Raw genomic sequence first — 18,345 nt, forward strand, 5'->3', positions numbered from 1 at the left:
GCTGGATGAAGTGATCATTTCTGCAATCAGCACTAGAAAGGTAACTGTCATGTGTCATGCCATGAATCAACCCATGGATCTTGTGGTATGTAGGAGAAGCATACAACTGAAGAAAAACTTTGTCATCCCAGCCTCTGTCACCTCATTTAAGAACAGATTCAGTGAATTGTGGATAGTTAATTGTTGCCGAGAACTGCAGATCCTTCCAAGATGCATGTGCGTAGCAAACACTGAGCCGTTAATTGAAGAATAGCTGAGCATCATAGAAACCTCCCATTCTGAGTCTTTAGGTGAAATTAGTGCTACTACTATGAGTTAAGATCTTCTAGCTCTACTATCACCAGATCTTACTAAGGAACAACAGAAGAAGCTACTTGCAATTCTTCAAGAGTTCTCTGAATGCTAGTTGAAGAGCAAATTAGACAAATCGACGGTGAAGAACCAGATTAGCGCTGAAGACCGTCAACCAATAAGCCAGAGAGCATACTGTGCGTCAGCAATGGAACGTCGAATAATTCGTGACGAGGTAGAGAAAATGATGAAGACTGACATCATTGAGCCTTCACAGAACCCATGGTCATCAACAGTGGTCCTTGTCAGGAAGAAGGATGGCAGTTGGCACTTTTGTGTTGATTACAGGAAGCTTCACAAGATAACTAAAAAGGATGTTTACCCTCTTCCACAAATTGACGATACACTTGATTGTCTGAAGGGGGCTAAGTTTTTCTCAACCATGGACATGTACTCGTGATACTGGCAAATCGAAGTAGATGAGGCTGATCGTGAGAAAACTGCATTCATCACTCCTGAGGGCCTGTATGAGATTAAGGTAATGCCGTTTGGTTTGTGTAATGCACCAGCAACTTTTGAATGGATGATGGATAATCTTCTATGACACCTGAAGCTCCTCAGAAACCACCTGGCTGACTCATACCAATTCCACCAGCCGAAACGCCTTTCCATTGTGTTGGGATTGGCCTCCTTGGATGATTTCCACTGTCTGCTAGTGGCAATAGATGGATTATTGTTTGCACTTATTATCTGACACACTATGCCATTACAAAAGCTGTGAAAACAGCCAAAGCATTCGAGGTAGCCAAATTCATCGTAGAAGACGGTGCCCCAAGGTCATTAATTATTCATTGAGGGAAAGTTTTTCAATTGAATCTTGTGACAGAGAGAAACTGTTGGTGCAACATTACTCATCACATGACAACTGCCTACCATCTGCAAACTAATGGGGTTACTGAATGCCTTAATAAGACCTTGGTTGACATGCTATTAGTGTTCGTCAGTGTTGACTGGAGCAACTGGGATGAGGTGCTACCTTTCGTGACGTTTGCCTACAACACTGCCAAACATGACACCACAGGATGTATGCCATTTTTCCTGGTGCATGAGTGTGAGGCGACTACGACGATGGACACTGTGTTTCCGGTACATCCTGATGACGTGGATGATGAGTACATCGGCCAGGTGTTAACCAGAGCTGAGGAAGCTCGCCAGTTAGCTGGACTCCACACGCTGCAGGCTCAAGAAAATGACCGCCGAAGTTATGACGTGAGCCACCACCCTGTTGTCTACCAGACTGGTGACCTCATCTGGATCTTCACTCCTGTTTGGAATGTTGGTCTCTCTGATAAGCTCCTCAGGCGCTACTTTGGACCTTATAAGGTTGTGACAGTTATCTGATGTTACTTGTAAATTTGAAGCTCCAGCGACAGGCAACATGCGGAAAGGTGATGAAGAGCATAGTGGCAAAAGAAGTTATAAGAAGATCACTGCCAGGGTGAGCATCAGTCATCGGGAGTTGGAGTATGTAGGACTGATGACTCATTCCTGGACCAGGAGGATGTAACACTGAGATGCTGTTCTGTTAAGGAGGGAGGAATGTTGCAGAAGAAGCAGAGTAGTACCATGGTGTAGTGGTTATGATACTAAACTGTTGAATGGAAGGTTGTGAGTTCAAAACTCACCTGGACTGTAACATTTTGATTTCTATGTTCGGTTCGAGTACATTGTAGACGTATACACAAATGTCAAGAATCATATTACTGGGATGTTCTGTAGCTGTATATATACTGTATGTGTTCTGATCGGAGGCAGTTTGCTTCGCGCTCTTGTATGTGCAAGTGCTGAATAAACCTTCATTAAGTGAAGTTATTGTTCGCCATTCATCTAATTACACCTTCTTCTATGTGACAATATATTTACAATGACTCACTCCGGAGCAAGTGGCTTTGGATCAGAAGGACCCAGAGAATTGGAGAGAAACCAATTAATAATAAAATGAAAGAATTACTCAGTAAATTTCACATTTATCAAGTGCTGCTCCTGTAATCACAACTTTACACTGTCATCCTGTGTGGCTGTATGCAAATATGCAGCTGTTATTGAAATATTTGACTGCTGTTGTATTAGACTCAAGAAAGAACAATGTTCCAGTCTCGTCACCAATTTAAAACAATGTTTCTGCTGTAGCAGCATATGTTTGTAAACATAAAACTCATATCACGCAGAACATTGCACTACAGAGGCTGATTCATCACTGTCAACCCATGTAAAGCAATGTTCTGTGCAATGTATTGTGAGTTTTGTATTTATGCTGCACAGATTGACAGTGTCATGTTATGACAGTAGGAATAACATTTGAAAATTGCACAGTGCCAAAATCAGCTGATCGTATGATATAAATGACAATGATTGTGTAACAGCCAAGGTGGAGAATAGAATTGTCTTTTAACATTTATCAGTTTTGGTGCCGGTGATCCAAGACAAGTGCACATACTATTCGTACTGGTTCTGTAAAATAGAGGAATACAGATTCACATGTGTATTACATTAGACCATCAGCCATTGTAGATCACAGGGTCAGCACACCACAAATCAGGATCAATCTTATACCTAGTTAAATGGAACCACCAGGTTTGCTGGAAGCTGGGCTGTGGCTTTGGGTAAGTGTTCCTTCTACACATTACATCTGCAGTGATGCAGAAAACATATGCAACTAGAAGGATGGATGACACAAAAGTTTAGGTTAATGATAGTAGATTTTGCCTTGGAGTCATTGACAGCCTTTTGACAGTGCTGCATTGACTAGGAGAATAACAGCTATTGGAGTGTATTAGGCAGTGACATGTAGGAGGAACTCTAGGCATCAACAAGAAAAATTTTCTGTTCCAGCACACAATTATGCTAATTTTCTGAACTAATAAATTAATTTTTTTGAATCTGCTGTCATCAGTTCACAACTTGAAAATGAATCATGATTGATTCTGAATTGTTTGTGTAAATAAAATGAGGCATAATTTCATTTTACAACATATTCTTACAATAAACACTATTACATGTTTAAAGAAAAGGTCCAATTCCAGATTAATTTCACACTATTGGAAGCATGCTCTTGTCAAACATTAATTTAAGGTATTTGGGATCATTTTTCCATCAACCAAAACTAACAGCCTTGTGCAAGACTAGCAAAACTTGTCCACAACATAAAAACACTGCAAGAGATTTTCTCTTTTGCCAAAGCACACTCAAATAAACATCATTCTCCCAGCTTCTGCTAGGTCCACCCATTCCCAGCATGTGTTTCAAATCACATCTCCGTAAAACATTTTTCTACTGCACCATAGACGAATAGTGATGATGTTTGTACAATTATGAGCATCAACATTCATTTGTTCTTATGATCAGTGACTTTCTTGGCAGCAGCTGAGGCATAAGTTAGAGTCCTATGCATTGTAGCCAGTGAATCACAAATCAAGACTATTCACTCCCTCTCACAACCGATGGTGCCACATACATGCAGCCAAGAGCAAGCACTCTGCAATGGGATGAAAACATGCCCTCTGCCACATCATGACATGGTCCCATGGTCTTCAGAATGGGATAAAGCTGCCTACATAGTGACAACAAGCCAGTGTCATACTCCGTCTGCATCCTTAGAGCTTACTCAATGGCTACTCTCTTGTTGATAACATACAGTCAGTCACACTCTTCTGATTCTAGTTCTTTTTATGTGTTAATTTACCACAAACATCAGTTGCCATCCTATCCTAATTGTTTTCCACACCTCCCTCGCCACTGGTGCCCCAGGTGTGGTGAACAGTGTTTTTGGTGTCAGAAAAATCACCACATAGGTAGTGTCTGCAATTTCTCCAGTCATGCAAAGACTGCAAGAGAATGGAGCAGGATTCTATAAATAAAGTTGAAACCACCATGAATACCACAGAAGTCATTAAATGAATTGAAAATATTTGTCATATGGATAGTGTTTCAAATTGATAAAGGGGCTTCAGATTTGCTGATAAATACATACATGGAAATGAGTTCACTGCTGTTGCAAACTTGTTTGGGAAAATTATGTTGTACAATGGCCACTAACTTCTGATTCATGGGAGTTTTCAAGCAGAGGTGTCATCTTTATTGTTGTCAGTACTTTTGCAACCAAGAATACTTTTGGTCTCAACAAATTTAATCAGTTTGGATTTTCGGTCTTATGACAATACCTCTTGTTTGCACCACAGTTTGCTTCCAAACCATTGATGGCATCTGCACAAGTTCTCCAGAGTTGGTTTCTCCAGGGCAAGGCTGTGCAACAGGCAAAGATGTACCTCCAACCCAATTTCCTACTATGTGTTACGTATATTGCATGAGGAGATCAAAAATAAGCTCAATGACCTCCAACCACAAAAAAAAAGTGATCGTACTTATCTTGTGTAGTTCATAGACATCCCATTTAGTAGTGGTACACAAACTGAATGGCCCCCTTAGGCTTTCTGGAGACACTAAAGCAGTTAATTCTCAAGTGTTGAGTGACACCTATTCGATTAAGTATTTTGAGGATGTTTTTCAAAATAAAAAGGTGGCAAACTTCACTGCTCTAAAATTGAACTGTTGAGATGTATTTGCAGTTATCCTTGCATTCAGACTCCAAAATGAGTGTAAATTTTTAACACCATGTTTGGTCTTTATCAATATCTGCAGCTTCCCTTTGGTATTTCTACCTTACCTGCCATTTTCCAATGATACTTGGAACAACCGATCTGACAGATTGGCTACTTGAAAGCCAACACTCACTTTTTTTCCACACTGTGGAAGGCCAGTCTAATGTACCTGGGTTTCATTATAAATAACAACAGGGTACTACTGACCAAGTACCATGTACAAGCCATTGAAAACATGTTCCCCGCCCCATAACTTAAAAGAACTACAGTCTTTCACAGAAAGTTTGCAGCCCCTTACTTCCCTCTGAAAGGAAGAGGCTGAGTTTGTTTGGCCATCAACACACAACAATGTGTTCCATTCTCTTAATAGGTTCTGCAAAGGTTACCATGTTTGGTGCCCTACTTCCCCAGGAAAAACCTTTGATCCTTGCTACAGATACTTCCGGGGATGGTTTCAGTACTGTCTTTCACACTGCCAAATACACTCCTGGAAATTGAAATAAGAACACCGTGAATTCATTGTCCCAGGAAGGGGAAACTTTATTGACACATTCCTGGGGTCAGATACATCACATGATCACACTGACAGAACCACAGGCACATTGACACAGACAACAGAGCATGCACAATGTCGGCACTAGTACAGTGTATATCCACCTTTCGCAGCAATGCAGGCTGCTATTCTCCCATGGAGACGATCGTAGAGATGCTGGATGTAGTCCTGTGGAACGGCTTGCCATGCCATTTCCACCTGGCGCCTCAGTTGGACCAGCGTTCGTGCTGGACGTGCAGACCGCGTGAGACGACGCTTCATCCAGTCCCAAACATGCTCAATGGGGGACAGATCCGGAGATCTTGCTGGCCAGGGTAGTTGACTTACACCTTCTAGAGCACGTTGGGTGGCACCGGATACATGCGGACGTGCATTGTCCTGTTGGAACAGCAAGTTCCCTTGCCGGTCTAGGAATGGTAGAACGATGGGTTCGATGACGTTTGGATGTACCGTGCACTGTTCAGTGTCCCCTCGACGATCACCAGTGGTGTACGGCCAGTGTAGGAGATCGCTCCCCACACCATGATGCCGGGTGTTGGCCCTGTGTGCCTCGGTCGTATGCAGTCCTGATTGTGGCGCTCACCTGCACGGCGCCAAACATGCATACGACCATCATTGGCACCAAGGCAGAAGCGACTCTCATCGCTGAAGACGACACGTCTCCATTCGTCCCTCCATTCACGCCTGTCGCGACACCACTGGAGGCGGGCTCCACGATGTTGGGGCGTGAGCGGATGATGGCCTAACGGTGTGCGGGACCATAGCCCAGCTTCATGGAGACGGTTGTGAATGGTCCTCGCCGATACCCCAGGAGCAACAGTGTCCCTAATTTGCTGGGAAGTGGCGGTGCGGTCCCCTACGGCACTGCGTAGGATCCTACGGTCTTGGCGTGCATCCGTGCGTCGCTGCGGTCCGGTCCCAGGTCGACGGGCACGTGCACCTTCCGCCGACCACTGGCGACAACATCGATGTACTGTGGAGACCTCACGCCCCACGTGTTGAGCAATTCGGCGGTACGTCCACCCGGCCTCCTGCATGCCCACTATACGCCCTCGCTCAAAGTCCGTCAACTGCACATACGGTTCACGTCCACGCTGTCGCGGCATGCTACCAGTGTTAAAGACTGCGATGGAGCTCCGTATGCCACGGCAAACTGGCTGACACTGACGGCTGCGGTGCACAAATGCTGCGCAGTTAGCGCCATTCGACGGCCAACACCGCGGTTCCTGGTGTGTCCGCTGTGCCGTGCGTGTGATCATTGCTTGTACAGCCCTCTCGCAGTGTCCGGAGCAAGTATGGTGGGTCTGACACACCGGTGTCAATGTGTTCTTTTTTCCATTTCCAGGAGTGTAGAAGTGTCAGAATGTCTGATAGCTTTCATTTCCAAAACATTAAATAAATCCCTTGAGAGAATGATGCACAGATCGAGAAAGAGGCCTTTGCAATTGTCTATGCAGTGTGCAAATTTCACACATATCTCTGTCGTGTGAAATTCCACTTAGTGACTGATCAAAAGTCTTTGCTCGCTTTATTCGGCACTTACTTATCATTATCTGACAAAATGCCACAGCAGTCTTAGTGATGGGTCCTCTTTTTATCTGCAAATTAGTATCACATTGAATACAAACGAACATACATTATGTGTATGCAGACACTTCCCAGCTTCTGGCTGGCCTCAATATATTTGACCAGCAGGAGGTTGTGTGCTTTGTGTTGACCCAGGAACACTTTGCACCTTAAATGATTTTCCAGTTGTGACATCCACCACTGCTACAGAAACTCGGAGGCATTCCATGATAGGACAAATTTGTGAATGGATGAAATCAGGCTGGCTGGACTGCCTCCCCCTGAGATTGGACTCAATGTTGAGATGTTACTTTTCTTTGAAACACTGGCTGTCAATTGAGGACAGGGTCCTCCTCCTCCTCACTACAGAATCCTATGGGTGGTGATCCTACCCTCATTCTGCACTCAGTCCTTGCCCTGCTAGCATCATAAGTGGCCAGGGTCACTACCTTCACAATGTGGACACCTATGGACTCAATTGCTGCTGCTGCTGCTGCGATGAGATGACTGTAGTTATCACTGCCATTCTGTAGAGACCAAGAAGTAGTCCCGTGCCCCTGCTCCAACACAACTGGTCCTGGCATCTCCTGTAAACTCCACTGGCTCTGATGGACCCAGCCACCCGTCCAGGACACTGAGATGGACGACCTATCAGAGGCACCAGCCCTAATAGAGTCACCAAAAATTGGTCATTTTTGACTCTTTGTGTAGATATGCTGTAGCTGGTGACTCACTTAGTATGACTTTATTTGATCCCACAATTGGCAGTGACACATACATGCATCGGGCAGCCAGAACACTACAATGGGCTGGAAACGCAAGCTTACAATATCTGTGCCAGCTAGCCTCTTTCTGTTGTTGACAACCTACACTGTGACCCGAGACTGTGTTTGTCTCTGGCAGGATACCTCATAGTAATATGATGGAATTTGATGTTATTCATGGACTTGAGTATCTCATAGTGTTAATCTTTGCATAACCATTTCCAGCCAGAAGTTTATGTTGTGTGCTAAACTCTCAACATGTACAGCACATGTAACTACTGTTTTTGGTCAAATAAATGGAGTGGAAGCACTGTTCCAACACTATTGTCTCTCAGTAGATTGTGCGACTCTTCGAGTCACACTCATTGCTGTGATAGGCAAGAGCAAGTAACCAATAGTGACCTCCAGATTTTAAAGTATATTGTTCAAGTCATCTGATAGGTACCCTAAACTGACGGGCTTGCATTGATTCTGCCATATCATTAATCATCAGCTGTTTTATGGACAATAGTATGTATCCTTAGAGGTGGTGATGTCAACTGTTTCTACTTACTTTTCTCAATTATTAATAAAGGATCTGTGGCAAGTTAAAGAAATTTTTGCTTGTAAGCACAAAGAAATGGATAGATTATGAATGAGTGGTATCTGTCAAAGAGGGTGGAGCTGTGGATAGAGGTTCAGGGTAATTTTTAACCTTGGGGTGGAAACAACCCCTAAATGGCAGGAGAATCAGCAATGAACAATTGCATAAGGATGCGGAAGGTAATGGAAACCTCTTCATTAAAGACACTTAAAATATAAACACCGGATATTTGGGAAGTAGTTGAAAATATGCACCATGATCTTTCTATCGGCAAAAGAATCTGGATTAGTTCCTCATTCAGATCTATGGGAGACCTTGCCAAGTTGGAGGTGATTATGAGAAAAAGGGCGAATAACCAACTCAGCCTATGATTCAAAGCATGGAATGTCAGATGTCGGAACATGGTAGGGAAACTAGAAAAAACTGTCAATATTCAGAATGCTGTAGGATGGGAAGGGACAGGAGATAAAGGTACAGGAAAATATGGGATTGATGGTAGTAAAGAGAGAGTAGAAAAACTTTTTGGATTCTTCAGTACGTTTCAGCTAGTAATATTGAATGCTTTGTCCAAAATTCACAAGAGTACCAGGCACACTTGGAAAAGGCGCAGTGTCACCAAATATTCCAGTTGTCAGTACACCATGCTCAGACAGAGATTCTGAAATCAGGTATAGGTCTGTAAGACATATCCAGTAGCAGATACAGATGCTGATCACAATTCAGTAATGATAAAGAGTAGACAGAAGTTTAAGAGAATTGTCCTGAAGAATCAATATGGAAAGAAGTGTGATATTAAAGTATTGATTAATGAAGAGGTGCGCTTGAAGTTCTCTAAGGCTGTAGGTACTGCAATAATGAATATCACAATTGGAAGTCCTTTGGAAGAGGAATGGACATCTCTACAGGGGTTGTCGAAAAGCAGGACAGACAACTATATGTACAAGGAAGGTAACTATGAAGAAATGTTGGATAACAGAAGAAATACTTCAGCTGATCACCAAAAGAAGCCAGTATAAAAATGTTCAGGGAAAGACGTGAATACAGCAATATAAATTACTTATAAATGAAGTAAACAGGAAATGCAACGGACAAAGGTGAAATGTGAAGAAATCAAAAAAGAAATGGTTATTGGAAGGCAGATTCAGAATACAGAAAAGTAAAAACAACCATCTGTGAAATTAGAACAAAGGCATTAACATAAGAGTGCAAAGGAGAGTGTAGACAGGTGGAAAAAGTACATTGAAGCCCTCTATGAAATGGGGGAAATTTATGATGACATGATAGGGGAAGAAATGTGTGTTGTTTTAGTAATACTCTTCTTATTATGATGTAATGACTGTATCCTCAGTATTCAAATTTTTGTCATCTCAATGCAAATAATAAAGAAGACATGTTTACATTAATTCTTAATTTAATAGTTTCATAATGGGTTCTTTGTCTTCTTCATGGGGTTGAATGGTGGCTCAGTTTTGAATTACAATGAAGCTGCAAGTATCTTTAGAAATTGAAGTGGATCATACAAGTAGCATCAACACAATTTTCTTTTAAATCCTCTGTTCCGAATTTTCTGTAAAGAAAATCTTCTAAATAACAATAATTTTCCTTTTCACAACAATTACATTCCAGCTTCTTTATATAAAAAATAAACATCCAGCAGCATACTACCAAGTACCAACTACCAACTAGAACTGCTCTTTTGCCAGGTTTGAACATAAATATTGTCCAATATTGCTTTCTTTTACTGTTACAGTTGTTACAGTACAGTTTATTGTACAGTCAGTCATTATAAGCAAAGTGGAGAGTAATAATAGTCATGTTATTAGTAAACAAATCACTTTAGCTTTTCTATAATTTTTATGTAAAAAATATAAAAGTTAAGGAAATATTATTACTTAAAAATTAATTTAAATGTGCACTATGTGATCAAAAGTATCTGGACACCTGGCTGAAAATGACTTACAAGTTCGTGGCACCCTCCATTGGTAATGCTGGGATTCAATGTGGTGTTGGCCCACCCTTAGCCTTGATGTCAGCTTCCACTATCACAGGCATACGTTCAATCAGGTGTTGGAAGGTTTCTTGGGGAGTGGCAGCCCATTCTTCATGGAGTCCTGCACTGAGGTGAAGTATCAATGTTGGTTGGTGGCACCTGGCATGAAGTCGGCATTCCAAAACATCCCAAAAATGTTCTGTAGGATTCAGGTCAGGACTCTGTGCGCTCTGGTCCATTACAGGGATGTTATTGTCATGTAACCACTCCGCCACAGGCCATGCATTATGAATAGGGGTCGATTGTGTTGAAAGGTGCAATTGCCATCCACGAATTGTCCTTCAGCAGTGGGAAACAAGAAGGTGCTTAAAACATCAATGTAGGCCTGTGCTGTGATAGTGCCATGCAAAACAACAAGAGGTGCAAGCCCCCTTCATGAAAAACGTGACTACACCATAACACCACCACCTCCGAATTTTACTGTTGGCACTACACATGCTGGCAGATGACGTTCACCAGGCATTTGACATACCCACACCCTGCCATCGGATTGCCACACAGTGTACTGTGATTCATCACTCCACACAACATTTTTCCACTGTTCAATCGTCCAATGTTTACACTCCTTACACCAAGTGAGGTGTCGTTTGGCATTTACTGGCATGATGTGTGGCTTATGAGCAGCCGCTCGACCATGAAATCCAAGTTTTCTCACCTCTCGCCTAACTGTCGCAGTACTTGCAGTGGATCCTGGTGCAGTTTGGAATTACTGTGTGATGGTCTGGATAGATGTCTGCCTATAGCAATTTACGATCCTCTTCAACTGTTGGCAGTCTCTGTCAGCCAACAGTCAAGATCAGCCTTTGCACTGTACATGTTCCTTCACATTTCCACTTCACTATCAAATTGGAAGCAGTGGACCTACGGATGTTTAGGTGTGTGGAAATCACGTGTGCAGATGTGTGACACAAGTGAACCCAATCACCTGACCATGTTTGAAGTCCGTGAATTCTGCGGAGCACCCCATTCTGCTCTCTCACAATGTCTAATGACTACTATGCACCTAATATGAAAACCATATGTTTTTAGAGATGTCTTGATACTTTTGATCACATAGTGTATTCCTATTTTTTTAAGTGTGGATACTGAGTGGTATCAGTAGATATGTATAAAGTGCTGGACTTAATAACATCTCAGTATGGAAGACAAAGGGGATTCAGTATTAGAGTTTAACAGAGCTTGGAAGACTTAAGGTCAAATATCGTGGAAGGAATAAAAAATGTTCTTTTGGAATTTGTAAAATCATTGGAGGATGTGACAACCAAATGATTACTGAAGTTAGTTTGTAGCATTTATGGTCTGGAATAACTACTGCAATCTACATCCTTCTGAATCTGCTTACTGTATTCATCTCTTGGTCAGTCTCCCACTACAGTTTTTTACAACCCTCTCCCCACTCCATCCACCCTGTCCTGTCCCAAACACACACACTTGGTCAGTAAACACTTCCGGGCTAAGTTGCCGTGGTCGATCTGTAGAATTTCTTCTCCCTGACGTGTCACCTCGGAAGATGTTCTCCGTAGTTGAGAACGAAACGTCAGGGAGAAGAAGTTTTACAGATCAACCACGGCAACTTAGCCCGGAAGTGTTTACTGATGAAGACGCCGGCCGTGAAAGCCTACATGGAATGACACACACTTGGCTCCAATACTAAACTGATGATTCCATGATGTCTCAGAATGTGCCCTATCAACTGATCCCATCTTTAGTCAAGTAGTGCCATAAATTTATTTTCTCCCCAATTCTGTTCAATCCCTCCTCATTATTTACATGACATAGCAATCTAATCCTCAGTGTACTTCTGTAGTACCACATTTTGAAAACTTCTATTCTCTTTTTGTCTGAACTGCGTATCATCCACATTTCACTTCCATACAAGGCTACACTTCATACAGATAAGTTTATAAAAGATATCGTAACACTTAAATTTATATTCAGTGTTAACCAATTTCTCTTCTTCAGTAACAGTTTTATTGCCACTGTCAGTCTACATGTTATATTCTCTCACTATGGCCATTGTTAGTTATTTTACTACCCAAATAGCAAAACTCATCTACTTCTTTTAGTCTCATTATCTAATCTAATTTCCTCAGCATTGTCTGATTTAATTAGACTACATTACATTACACTTGTTTTGCCTTTGTTGATGTTAATATTATATCCTCCTTTCAAGACACTATCCATTCCAGAATAATAACCGTTACCAGTCACAATAGAATGTGATTTTATTTATCACATGACTGGTTTCAGACTTGTTCCCATTGTCAGGTGGTTTACATTCATTTACATGTTTCCACAGTTAATGTTGGAGTCTTCTGCTTAAATTAAAAGCACACCTGAAACAATCCATGTCATTTCCAGATTAGACTTATCATATTTTTTACAAACTTTTTTCAATTTTTCACCCCTTAACTGTATATTAGCCACCGTATTAATTATTGGAATTCCTTAATATGCCTTTGATAGAACTTTAATTCCTTCTCCAAACTTTTCTTTGGTTTGCTGTACTGCTTGCTCAATGTATAGATTGAATAACATCAGGAATAGGCTACAACCCTGTCTTTCTCCCTTCTCAACCACTGCTTCTCTTCCATGCCCTTCTACTCTTGTAACAGTCATATGGTTTCTGTACACATTGTTAATAACCTTTTTGCTCTCTGTATTTTACCCCTGCTATCTTCAGAATTTCAAAGGATGTGTTCCAGCCAACACTGCCAAATGGTGTCTTTAAGTCTGCAAAGGCTATAAATGTAGGTTTGCATTTCTTTAACCTACCTTCTAAGAGAAGTCATAGTGCTAGTATTGCCTTACATGTTTCACATTTCTCTGGAATCCAAACTGATCTTGTCCAAGGTCGACTTCTATCTGTTTTTCCCTTCTTTTGTAAATAATTCGTGTCAGCATTTTGCCACCCCAACTTAGGAACCAGAAACCAGTAGTTCAGTAATACTAACACCTGACAGCCTCTGCTGTCTTTGGAATTGGTATTATTACATTCTTCTTGAAGTTTGAGGGTATTTTGCCTGTCTGCACACCAAGTGGAGTATGACTGATTGATATGTACCCAACAGGTAGCTGAGGATGTTGGGTGCGAGTGATGCTCTGAGAACAAGAGGTTTGCTCAGGAGAAGAAAAAAAAAACGTGTTTTATCAACTGTGGCTTACACATAATAGTTACGAAAATGTTAAAATACAAAGTTATTACTTTTTAAACAATAGTATTAGGAAAAGGATAGATTAGATTGCTATTCACCATAAAGATAACACGTTGAGTTGAAGACAGGCACAATGAAAAGACTGTTAAACAAGTGATAGTAAAGTAGAAACAATGTAAAGAATACAGAGCGTAAAGAAATGCAACATGCATAATGGTAGACAAATATGTTCTTCATTTTTTCCATCTTAACGGGTTTGCACACATATTCTTACAACTGGTTAATGTGCTCAGTATGGGGTGTAATCACCTCTGGCAGCAATACAGGTGTGATATTGATGAGGCATGCTTGACTGATGTCATCAATCTCTTGTTGAGGCAATAATGCCCCTTCTTCCTGCAGAGTTGCTCTCAAGTCTTGGTTGGTGGATGCTGATGTAATGCAACCCATCTCCTTAGTGCATCCTGGACACGCCCTGCGGAATTCTAATTGGGAGAGCATGCAATATCTTCTGTTTCCAAGAAAACATTTTCCACCCATGTATTGCCCAATACAAAGCCTGGGTCCACAGCACCCCACAACAACTGCGTATGAGGTCCCAAGATCTCTTCACAGTACCTGACAGCAGTTAAACCATGCCGATTCACCCATACAATTTCATGAAGAGGTGCTCGGGTGGTCAACGTAATCCCTGCCCACAGCATTAGGGATCCTCCTTGAAACCGGTCTCTTTCCACAATATTTGGGTCCCGAAATCATGTTCCATGTTTCCTCCAGATGCGAATCCATCGAGAATCACTCTCCAGACCAAATCAAGACTCATCTGTGGAAAGAACATTGGCCCACTGTTTGACCGTCCAGGTGGCTTGTTGATGACTCCACTCTAGACGTTCCCTTCTGTGAAGATGTATCAGAGGCACACGTACAGCAAGTCTCTGACAGTAAGGGTCTCAGTGCCAAAGCCTTCTGTACACGTTTGCCTTGATACAGCACATCCAGTGGATCCTGCAAGGTCAGATGCCAGTTGCCATGCAGTACTAAGGCGGTACTGTTGTGCCCTTACAGCCAATTAAGAGTCTTCTCTTTCTGATGTCACATGTGGTCTTCGGGATATAGTTTTAGTCTCTACAAACTGTCACCACATCTCAGAAACAACAGAAAGATTCACATTAAGCCATCAAGCCACATCAGTTTCCAACTGTCCTGCTTACATTCTTCGTATGGCCCTCCACTGCCTAGAGTCTGGTAGGTGTTCTTCTCTGTACCATACTCCACTGTCTGTGACTGTGTACACAGGGATTGTGGATGTGAGGCTAGCTGGCAAACACTACCTCATTTGATAGGTGCTCTGACATGAGTGTTGGCGTGGTTGTCTATGGACCAGAAAGCCGTCTTCCATGCAGAACACAATCATATGGATATCTGTTGACAGTTTGTATGATTGTATATTACACACACACACACACACACACACACACACATAGGCAAGCACATCTCAAGCACATATGACCGCCATCTCCAGCAGCTCAGACTGGAATCACACACACATGACTGGTTTCAGTCACAGTGCCCATCTTCAGATGGTTTGCATTCATTCACATGTCATCACACTCATTATTGGACTTCTCTGTTCACATAAAAAGCATATAAAGTAATGATGACTAAATAGACACAAATGAACTGTCTGTCTGCAAATTAATGTGCCATCTTTACAGCGAGTGGCAATCTCTTCTTTTCATCATATTGTTTAGGTTGCAAGATGCAGTTTCCATTGTTTGATTTTAATTTTTAAACGGTAATATAAAAGACCTAGAAAGCAGTGGATACGTATACACAGTAGGTGAAGAAGTTATTTTGATTAAGATTTAGCTCAATGCCCTTAAATAAGTAAAATAATAAAAAATGATGGTTTGTTTTTTGAAGTGGAAGTTTGAGTGTACAGTGAGATTTACAAAATATCACCAAGATATTTCTAGAGACTCAAATTCTCTGATTGGAGTACTTCATAAACCAGTATTATTCTAGTAAAATTATACAATTTTGAAAACATAAAAGTTGTTGTTGTTGTTGTTGTTGTCTTCAGTCCTGAGACTGGTTTGATGCAGCTCTCCATGCTACTCTATCCTGTGCAAGCTTCTTCATCTCCCAGTACCTACTGCAACCTACATCCTTCTAAATCTGCTTAGTGTATTCATCTCTTGGTCTCCCTCTATGATTTTTACCCTCCACACTGCCCTCCAATACTAAATTGGTGATCCCTTGATGCCTCAGAACATGTCCTACCAACCGATCCCTTCTTCTGGTCAAGTTGTGCCACAAACTTCTCTTCTCCCCAATCCTATTCAATACTTCCTCATTAGTTATGTGATCTACCCATCTAATCTTCAGCATTCTTCTGTGGCACCACATTTCGAAAGCTTCTATTCTCTTCTTGTCCAAACTATTTATCGAAGATATTTCTAGAAACTCAAATTCTCTGATTGGAGTATTTCATAAACCAGTATTATTCTAGTAAAATTATACAGTTTTTAAAACAGAGAAATTTCATCTACAATATTATGACACTTGATTTTGGAAGGATTACATCGTAAAAATCAAACATTCTGGAAACACAATTTTGAATGAAGATAAATTTTTAATTATACAGTTTTCAAGAAAGAAGAGATATGGCTCTTCAGATTCTCCTGGCATACTTTGCTACAAAATAGTTCACAGGTGAATGGCTGAATGTCTTCATTCAGAGGGCGTGTTGGGCACTGACATCTGGCCATTCACCAGTGAACTATTTTGTCAAGATGAGGTCTATTGTAGAAACAAGAAAATAGAGAGCTTTCAAATTAGGTGTGTCTCAATGAAGACAGTAGGGTCAAATTTTCAAATGCACGTTACTCTTACAGATTTTAAATTTTGAATACTTCTATAAATAAAATTTTTGCACATGAACTATTTATACTTTTATAATCAGCAATCATTGAACTAGACTCTGAATAATAGGGTCCTTAAAAATACAGCTTGGATAGGAATTTAGATATTTCATGTGTGCCTAGTATATGTCTTATATATGGAATGAATAGCAGAAAAGAAAAATAGGAAGATTTACTTTAGCAGCAGCAGTTTAGCAAGTAGTGATATTCCTCCTTGAAGTGTTTCAAGGTACCCAAGTTGTGATTAAATCTGATTTTGGGTGTTAGGAATACGCCAGAGCTTCTTATGTATCACTTTAAGCTGTCATTCTTTCTGCACTCAAGACTCAAATGGAATGGGAAGTCATGCACTTAACAGTGGGTTGCATTGTATGGATGTAGATGTAGAATATATTGATGATTGTTACCTATTTAGACTGTACTTTGGGCATCATCAGGATGTAAAAATGTAAAAGGAGAGAAGGTCTGAATTAAATTGTTAACATCTTTAAAAATTTTCCAAGTTCTACTTACAAGTGACATAAAGTAAAAATAAAAATACCCTTGGTTCGTAGCCATACACCACAGGTAACATGGTGAACATTAACCGATTATAACATGTTCTTTGGTTGCGCCCAAAAGAAATAAAAAGTAGTCTGTAGCGTGTATCTCACTTTTCTCCATAGGCAGAATGCAATTTTCTCAAAGTGTTAGTTGAAGAATATAAATGTAGTGGGCTTAAAGAGGATTATACCAAACCTGGGCGATTGTAGCTTATAGCAAATGTAGCTTGTGACTTACTGAATATATGATGGAAACTATTCTGAGCCACAATTTATAAACTGTGTTGTGATAGTATTTAAATTTGTTATTTTTATCATTTTCAGATCTGAAATGGAATGGGGCACAATTATTCTTGCTTCTTTACCAATCATCATACTACTGTTGTATTGGCACTTCACACGTACATTTTCCCACTGGAGGAAGAAAGGTGTCTTTTATATTGAGCCTCAGATTTTCTTTGGAAATGTGAAGGATAGATTCACCTTCCGCTGTTCCTTTCACGAAATGCAACTGAGGCTTTATAAGCAGTTTGAGGGGCATCCTTTCGCAGGTTAGTAGCTCAGACATGACTGAAATTCTTATCATTGTTATTGTTGTTACAATTGTGTCTTACAGACCATCATGAAACTCTTGAATCTTTTTAGAAATTGATAAGTATACAGTATGCAACAAATATGAGGGTTGGGAATTAAGTGGTGGCAACTATTCACAACCGATATGAAAGAGTTACATGTTTGCACCTGTTACTGTCCTTCAAAGTAGTCACCAGCATTGTGTGGAACTCATTGCCGGCGATGTGGAAGGCGTAGTATACCGTTAGCAGAGCCTATTCTATTGATGGTGCAAATGAAGCGATCTACTGCCTGTTGAATCTCTGGAACAGTTCTGAAGCGAATGACACGTAGTGGTTCCTTCATCTTTGGAATCAAATCAAAGCCACCATCACCTGTGACCAGCTTTGCAAAACAAGTGGCATCACTTTCTGCGCAACCCACCCATTGTTTTGCATGACAATGTGTGGGCGCGTACAGCGCAAGCTGTGGCTGTTCTGTTCAGTCAATGGGACTGGGATGTACTGTACCATCCACCATACTTGTGACTTTGATTTGATTCCGAAGATGAAGGAACCACTTCGTGGCATTTGCTTCAGAACTGTTCCAGAGATTCGACAGGCAGTAGATCGCTCCATTTGTACCACCAACAGAACAGGCTCTGCTAACGATATATTACACCTTCCACATCGCTGGCAATGGGTTCT

At 41.1% G+C, this 18,345-nt stretch overlaps 1 protein-coding gene across 5 annotated transcripts in view; it reads left to right on the forward strand.

Annotated features, from left to right (window-relative positions):
• Positions 1 to 18,345, forward strand: part of LOC126475062 (cytochrome P450 9e2-like) — a 122,860-nt gene that overhangs the window by 32,814 nt on the left and 71,701 nt on the right. For all 5 annotated transcript variants that reach the window (XM_050102621.1, XM_050102617.1, XM_050102616.1 and 2 more), the window contains exon 2: positions 17,411 to 17,637. In XM_050102621.1, coding sequence (XP_049958578.1) covers positions 17,418 to 17,637 — 220 coding nt within the window. In that variant the 5' untranslated portion in view covers positions 17,411 to 17,417. The remainder of the gene's footprint in view (positions 1 to 17,410; positions 17,638 to 18,345) is intronic.

Source organism: Schistocerca serialis, chromosome 4 (assembly GCF_023864345.2).
Source record: "Schistocerca serialis cubense isolate TAMUIC-IGC-003099 chromosome 4, iqSchSeri2.2, whole genome shotgun sequence".
NCBI classification, from domain to species: domain Eukaryota; kingdom Metazoa; phylum Arthropoda; class Insecta; order Orthoptera; family Acrididae; genus Schistocerca; species Schistocerca serialis.